This window comes from Pteropus alecto, unplaced genomic scaffold (assembly GCF_000325575.1).
Source record: "Pteropus alecto unplaced genomic scaffold, ASM32557v1 scaffold57, whole genome shotgun sequence".
Lineage (NCBI taxonomy): Eukaryota > Metazoa > Chordata > Mammalia > Chiroptera > Pteropodidae > Pteropus > Pteropus alecto.
Window position 1 is genome coordinate 10814456 of NW_006442508.1, and position 8653 is coordinate 10823108.

The 8653-nt window shown below is 37.3% G+C and overlaps 1 protein-coding gene across 2 annotated transcripts in view; it reads left to right on the forward strand.

The window, feature by feature from the left end:
- Nucleotides 1-3119, forward strand: part of KIAA1211 (KIAA1211 ortholog) — a 52138-nt gene extending 49019 nt beyond the window's left edge. For both annotated transcript variants that reach the window (XM_025040289.1, XM_006922516.3), the window contains one exon: nt 121-3119. In XM_025040289.1, coding sequence (XP_024896057.1) covers nt 121-281 — 161 coding nt within the window. In that variant the 3' untranslated portion in view covers nt 282-3119. The remainder of the gene's footprint in view (nt 1-120) is intronic.
- Nucleotides 3120-8653: the final 5534 nt, after the last annotated feature.

The window sequence follows — 8653 nt, forward strand, 5'->3', positions numbered from 1 at the left end:
AATTCTCCTCAGATATCCAGAGTTTCACTTGAGTTTTCCTTTCTGAATCCTATACCTCTGATAAATCAAAATGTGGCTCTGACTTATACCTTTCTCCTTTTCCTTCAAAATGCAATCCAGTGGAGATCTCTGATTCAGCTCCCCCGGCGCCACTGGTGAAAGAAGTCACCAAGAGGTTTTCTACCCCAGACGTTGCCCCCGTGTCAACAGAACCAGCCTGGCTAGCTTTGGCCAAAAGGAAAGCCAAGGCCTGGAGCGACTGTCCACAGATTATTAAGTAAAGAGTGACTCTTGTCCATTCCTGTTGTTGCCAGTTATTGGCTCCTCTCTTGCCCTTTTTATTTATTTATTATTTTTTTTATATGAGGTAAAGAAACCAAGCTAGGGAAAAGAAGCATGCTTTCTAGGCTCTAAAATAATGTTTAGAAACCAAACTGGTGATGTTCCTTGTAAAGAATGTATTTGCACAACCCTAGGTCCCGGTGCCTTGAGTTCCTCGCAGTTCTAAAGAGAAAATTCTGTCCGAAGGACCACACGAAGCAAAACCTCCAGACTAAGAGCTCCCCGGGAGAGCCTGCCACACTCATTCCACAGCCCTTCCACACATATACACCCACGCACCATTCGGAACATGTACGTTTGCCAATCCTGTAATGGTATTTTTGAATCTGTACTCCCAGTTTCTTTTTTCTAAAATATTTATCCTGCCGTGTTTGTAGAGTTCTACTTTTTTCTACAATAATGGTAAAAGGATCATATATAGATAGAAACAAGAATGCCCATTCTCCTGAATCCAGTGAGTAATTGGGAACTGCGAGGAACAGTCTAGCTCCCAACTTGTGCTCATGTCTGGTTTTCATCAGTTTTCCTCAACCTGAAACTGTGACTCAGAAAGCGAATCCATTCACATTTCTACTGCACTGTTGATCTACAGGCCTCACCATAGTAGTACTCTCCTTAAGGCCATGTTAAACGTTTGGCCGAGTTGGCTCCCAGGGGACATTTTTATTTAATATAGTAAGGAAAGGAAGCCACAAATTTTCCATCTGTCTCTAAATATCCCCATCTTGTGCAGTGGTTCTCACGATGTCCAGGTTCCATCCCAGGCCTCCTGTGAGGACAGGGCTATGAATATATGTTCTGGCAAAAATTCTTCAGATGAATTCTGATATATCCCAAAGCCTGAGAACATTGGGATACACTGCTTCTACTGTAATCTAGTTTTTAAAACTCTGAAGGGGAGACATTTCATCCAAAGAAGCAAAAGTGAGACGGGAAAAATAATAAAACAACCTCCCAAACCAGCCATTTAGTACAAGACATAAGAGGCTATTGACTTTATATGTCTCTGAAAATTCTCTTGTCTTTAGGGAAAGTTAACAGGAAGATTAGATTTGGAGGCTTTGTACTAAGGACTTCCTACTGGAAGTTTGCTTCTTTATCGTAATCGAGCAATTCATATTTAGAGTCCAATGTTCAGTAGCACTTATAATTTAGAGCATTCACCTTGCTACCTTTGAAAAACATCTCAGTTTTAAGTGGCCTTGTTATTATACACATGTGATACAAAGAAGGGACTTGGCAATTTAAAAGCCACATATATTCACTAATTTCCCTAAATTCTCTTTACATGAAACAGACATACAGCAAACCTGCACATTGCTGGTACTAACTTTAAATTCCACGGTGTTGGCATATTCCCATTTTCTTAGCTTCTGACTCCAAAATATAAGTACAAATCCTTTGCCCAGTGCAGAGAGAATTACTTCCTTTTCCCCTTTCCTATAAAAACACATTGTATTAGTATGCATCATTATTTTCCTTTATGCTCATTCAATAGGCAATGCGTTGTTATTCTATCGTTTACCTTAAAGGATGACAGTGAAGTTATTTACCATGTAGAAGGCATTTTTTTTCTGGAAATGGTGGCTCAGCCTCATGGTAGCAGCTGGCACGTGTGATCAAGTGGGTAGTTGTACTCTTACAAGTTAGACTCATTATATATACTGGACTTTCCGACCATTAAGAATCAGTGTAACTTTATTTTTTTTTTTTTATTGTTATGGGAAGCAGTTAATATTCCACTGCATGTTTTCCACACTGATGTTCATTTCTAAATCAGATATCTAGGCATTTGTTAATTTCAATGATTTCTTCACTAATATACTACTTTTTAATAGGAATTTTTCTACCTACAGCCCTGGAATTATAGTGCTATAATAATTCTTCTAAATTGACTTTTTCTTTCATCTCAGCTTTGGAGATGTAATCATTACTGAGTTGTATCCCAGTAATGGCAAAAAAAACAAGCAAAGAAATCAGATCATTAACAAAGAATGGTAGATGAATCCACTCTCTACTGATTCATCTACCACCAAGCCCATACAAAGTAGTAGAAATACCTCAGTTAAAAAGTCTCCATCAAAATCTTTAAAAGGAGATTATACTGAGGAAAGCATAGTCACAGCACTTATTTCCAACAATTTCTAAAGGCTATGTGTTTAATATTTCATGTAAAAATTACTCCAAATTTGCACTAAATACCAATGAAGTGTTATTTTGCTTAAGTTATGTTGCAGTCTTTTCTGATCCACAAACTATGGGGGAAATTCTATAAAAACATTAAAAAATTCAAGACTTTTTTTTTTTAAATGAATGATTGCTATGTTAAATACATAGCTTTTTTTTTTTTTAAACAAACATACTTCTGGCAAGGTTATAGATGATTAAACTCTGTTCATAGACATATATATATATATATATATATAAAACTAGAGTTTTTTGTTTACTTTTTAAATTTTTCAAGTGCAATTGTTTCTTATATATTAATTACTATTAAATTATCATTTTAGCAAGTTACCAGCAAATTGTAGTATGTATTTATGGTCTCTTCTTGTGATGTTTAGTTTAATTGCTTATTTTAAAGCAGAAACATTAGAGTTACAAGTGTCTTGCAATATTTTTACCAACAATAAAATTAAGTGAGACATAACCATGAAAATACCATAGTGTGATTTTAATATTATTTTGAGATTTTGGTTGTATAAAGTTTAAATGTATATGTCCATTACTGAAGGAAAAAGATCTTTCAATAAAAAATACCCACAAGATCTTCAGCACAGATGGAATTTCCTTTTCAAGTTGACGTTTTTACTAATTTCAAGCCATCTCGTATTTACATAGATTTTGTTAAGAAAAATTTCAAGGCATTTTATATGGTGCCTTATTATATTTTTCACTAGGTATTTTTGGAGAAAAATAATGAATAGGGGCAAATAAAATATTTCTCTCAATCCTAAGTTGGAATCTAATGGTCTATGTCAGACAGTATGATCCTATAACCTCCTTAATCAAAGTGTGGGCCATGGTACAGCAGCACGGGCGTGAGCTGAGACCACATGAGAAACACAGCTTAGGGCTCTAGGCCAGACCTTCTGACCCACACGACTGGACTAGGACGAAATGAGTGATGTGAGTGAGGTACTTGCCTTGGGTGCAAAAACACGGTAATCAAGATAAATACTATTTTGGATGTGGGTCTAAGGTGGAGGTATAGGAGGATACTGAGCTTGCTCCCTCCCAAGAGTACATCACATATATACCTATATTTAAAGCAATTTCTTCTGAGATACAACTGAGGGCCAATTGAACAGCTTTTGCATTATGAACAAAAGAGACCACCTGGAGAAGGTTGGAAAACCATGAGGGCTCTCCAGGAGCTGAGGGAACCATCCAGGACCAGAGGATCTAGTGAGCACTACTGTTTACATTCCCCCACACTTGAAGAGCGGGCGGGATCTCTATCCAGCTTCTCTAGCTGGCCTGCAGGGCCACTGTAGCGCATCCCCAGCCACCACCCCCACCCCTAACCCAGAGCTAGATCCAGCGGGATCAGGAGGATGCCATAGCCCACCCACATGGGGCCCTACACTCAGAGATTGATCTAGCGGATATGGCAGGGCACTAATGCATGCACTTATTGTGTGCACACGCAGGCTACCCTGCCCAGAGAGAGTACAGAACTAGCAAAACACTGTGGTACCCACACGCGAGGTTACCCTGCATGGAGAAGGTGAGAAACTGGTGTGGCAATGCTGTGCAGGCATATAGGGCTTCCCTGTCTGGAGAAACTGTAAAACTAGCAAAGCACTGTGGTATGTACACACAGGGCTGCCCTGTCAGGAGTAAGTATAGAACTAGTAGGGTGCTGCAATGCTTAAACTCAGAGTGGCCCCATCCAGACCAGGCTTGGGCAACAGACAAAGCAACGGTGAGTGCTGCAGGCACACTGGACAGCCCCACCTGGATCAGAAGGGCAAGGAAGCGCACACCCACCAAGCTGCCCACCTAGAATTAATTCCTTCTGGCCAGGTGACACATCAGACACCACATGTGCCTACCCTACAACCAGCCTGCTGAAACCATTCAGCACAAAGTCTACACAGAGGCTAATTTTTCAAGACTAGGAGAGAGAGCTATTTCATCTAACTCACAGGAACAAATACAGTAAATAAAAACAGAATGGAGCGACAGAAGAATATATGCCCCAAATGAAGGAATAAAAAAAAATTGTAGAGAAACACTCCAATAAAATTCTTGATAAAGAATTCAAAGAAATGGTCATAAAGATGCTCAACAAACTTGAGAAAATAGAGGAACTCAGAGAGAACTTCAACAAAGAGCTAGAAAATATAATAAAAAACCATCAGAGATGAAGAATACATTAACTGAAGTGAAAAATACATTCGAAGGAATAGACAGCAGATTAGTTAATGCAGAAGAACAGATTAGCAACCTGGAAGACAGAATAGTGAAAATCACCCAATCACAACAGCAAAATGAAAAAAGAATTCTTAAAAATGAGGAAAGTATAAGGTACTTCTCAGACAACGTCAAGTGCTCTAATCTTTGCTCTATAGGGATTCCAGGAGACAAGAGAAAAAGGGGCAGAAAGTATATTTGAAGAAATAATGTCTGAAGGCTTTCCTAATTTAGGGAAGGAAACAAACATCCAGGTCCAGGAAACACAGGGCATTTCAAACAAAATTAATCCAAAAAGGCCCACAACCAGCCATATTGTAATTAAAATGGTAAACGTTGAGGATAAAGAAACAATCTTGAAGGTAGTAAGAAGGAAAAAACATGTCATACAAGGGAAACCCTATAAGACTATCAGATGATTTTGTAGCATCAACTTTATAGGCTAGAAGGGAGTGGCAAGAAATATTTAAAGTATTGAAAGAAACCTACAACCTATAATACTGTACCCACCAAGGTTATCATTCAGAATTGAAGGAAAAATAGAGTTTCATAGACAAGAAAAAACAAACTTAAGGAGTTCACCACCACTAAACCAGTTTTAATAGAAATGTTAAAAGGTCTTCTTTATGCAGAAAAGGTCATAACCAGAAATAAGAAAATACAGTAAAGAAAAAAATTTCACTGTTAAAGGCAAATATATAACACGGTGAATCAACCACTAAAAAGTTAATATGAAGGTTAGAAGACAAAAGTAGCAAAATTAGCTATAACTAAATAGGGAATACACAAAACAAAGTAGACAATATGATGTGAAAAACGAAGGGGGGGGCAGTGAAAATGCAGTGCTTTTAGAATGTGTTCAAACTTACATGCCTATCAGCTTAAAATAGACTGCCATAGATATAGATGATATATATAAACCTCATGGTAACCACAAAACAAAAACCTACCAATAAATAAACAGAAAGGAACCCAAACCAAACACTAAAGAAAACCAGCAAGTTAAGAGGAAAGAGATCAAGAGAAGAAATGAACAGAGAACGACAAAAACAACCAAAAAATTAACAAAATGGCAATAAGCAAATACCTATCAATAATTACTTTAAATGTAAATGGATTAAGTGCTTCAATCAAAGGACACAGGGTAGCAAAATGGGGGAAAAAAACAAGACCCATTTATATGCTGCCTATGAGAGACTCACTTTAAATTGAAAGAAACACAGACTGAAAGTGAAGGGTTGATAAAAAAAAAAAAAAGATATCCATGTAAATAGAAATGGAAAGAAAGCTGGTGTAGCAATACTCATACCAGACAAAATAGATTTTAAAACGAATGTAAAAGAGGCAAAGAAGCACAATCCAAGAAGAGGATGTAACTCAGGAAGAGGTTGTAACAATGTAGTTGGGAGCACCCAACTATATGAAACAAATATTAACAGACATAAAGGGAGAAATTAACAGTAATACAATAATAGTTGGGGACTTTAATACCCCACGTGCCTCAATGGATAGACGATCCAGGCAGAAAATTAATAAAGAAATAATAGCCTATATGCTACATAAGACCAGATCAACTAAATAGACATTTATATATTTCTGGAGATTACACATTTTTCTCAAGTGCACCTGAAACATTTTCCAGGACAGACCATATTGGGCCACAAAAATTCAAGAATATTGAAATTATATCAATCATACTTTCTGACCAAAATGGCATAAAACTAGAAATTAACTACAGGAATAAAACTGGAAATAACAGAAACAGATTAAATAACTTGCTACTAAACAACCAATAGATCAAAGGAAATCAGACAGAAAGTCAAAAACTTCCTTGAGACAAATGAAAATGAAAACATAACTTTCCAAGATTTATGGAATGCAGCAAAAGCAATTTTGAGAAGTTCATAGGTACACAGGCCTACCTCAAGAAACACGAAAAATCCCAAATAATCTAACTTTACATCAAAGAAACTAGAAAAAGAATAAACAAAACTTGAAGTAAGCAGAAGGAAGGAAATAATAAAAAACTTGGCAGAAGTAAAATAGAGAATTTTTAAAAATAGAAAAATATTGCTGATGAATATAGATGCAAAAATCCTAAACAAAATACTAGGAAATAGAATACAACAATATATTGAAAAGATAATACATCACAATCAAGTGAGGTTCATTCCAGGGCCTCAAGGATAGTTAACATCCAGAAATCAATCAATGTAATACACCACATGAAAAAAGTAAAAGATAAAAAATCATATGATCATATCAAAAGAGGCAGAAAAAGCATTTGACAAGATATAACATGCATTTATGATTAAAACACTCAATAAAATGGGTATAGCAGGAAAGTATCTCAACACATAAAAGCCGTATATGACAAACCTTCAGCTAATATCATGCTCAATGGTGAAAAACTGGAAGCTTTCCAAGATCAGGAACAAAACAAGGATGCCCACTCTCGCTACCGTTATTCAACCTAGTACTGGAAGTCCCAGCCAGAGCAATGAGGCAAGTAAAGAAATTAAAGGCACCTAAACTGGGAATGAAGAAGTAAAACTGTCACTATTTGTAGATGACATGATTCTCTCTATAAAAAACCCTAAAGACTCCACCAAAAGACTATTAGACACAAAAGACAAACACTGTAAAGTTGCAGGTTACAAAATCAATATCCAAAAATCTGTTGCATTTCTATATACTAAAAATTAAATAACAGAGAATTCAAGAGATGACAGAAAGAAATCTAACTATGTGCTGTGAACACACAATGCTATATATATATATGTATATATATATATATTGGTGTATATATGTATATATCTGTATACACCCATGGGTGTATATATAATAAAATAAAATACCTAGGAATAAACTTAGCAAAGGACACAAAAGACCTGTACACTGAAAAGGACAAGACATTATTGAAAGAATTCAAGAAGACACAAGAGGTCAGAAAAATGGCGGAGTGAGAGACGTCCCCAGATCTCTTCTCTTGAAACAATAAGCTGAACATCTAAAATTCAACAACAAAAAAAATCACCCAAACTGCACACCAGCACATCTGAGTGTAGGATCTGCGCATAAGAGCTACCACAGGCCAAAACCCCGGGTGTCAGGTGGTGGACTGGGAGAAAAAATGAAGCTTCCTCTCGCAGCCGCCACAGCTCCCTGTAAGAGGAGGGGGAGGGGAGAAGGTTCAGTGGGTTCCCTGAATGGTCCTGCCTAGGAGAGCTGTGAGATCCACGTGGCCAGCGGCAGTGTCTAGGCATCAGGAGACAGAGCAGAGAAGTGGATATGGCAGAGAAATGGGGATGGCAGAGAAACAGTTGATTTTTAACAGCCGCGGTTGCAAAACCGAGGCTGAGCCACAGCCCCTATCCCCCAACACAGAGGACCCCTCCCTCCATATCTTCCAAGACCAAACACCATGGAGCCCCAGGGGAATCAGAGCAAATGCCATCAAAGCTGTCACTAACACTGACAGGGACTGAGACTCAGGGTAGCGAGCGTGATTAAACATCTGTAAGAAAAAAAACGGCATTATTAAGGCTTTCTATAAAGCAGGGATCCAAGAGGCTTAGATGCCACCTACTGGAAACCAAAAGAAAAACACCTTTTTTGCAATAGGCTCAAGAGAGGCCTTTTGATTTATATAATAAATCTTTTTTCTGAAAAAAAAGCAGAATATACTTCCATTAATGCCCAGGTGGAGAAATAGTCCATTAAACACCACGAACAACCAAGGTGACAAGGCATCTCAGAAAGAAAGAGAACAATCTCCAGAAAATAAGCTTACAGACATAGAAATATGCGACTTAAATGACAGAGAATTCAGGATGGTACTTCTGAAAAAACTCAATGAGTTCTGAAACAAATCATATTAACAATTTCAGGA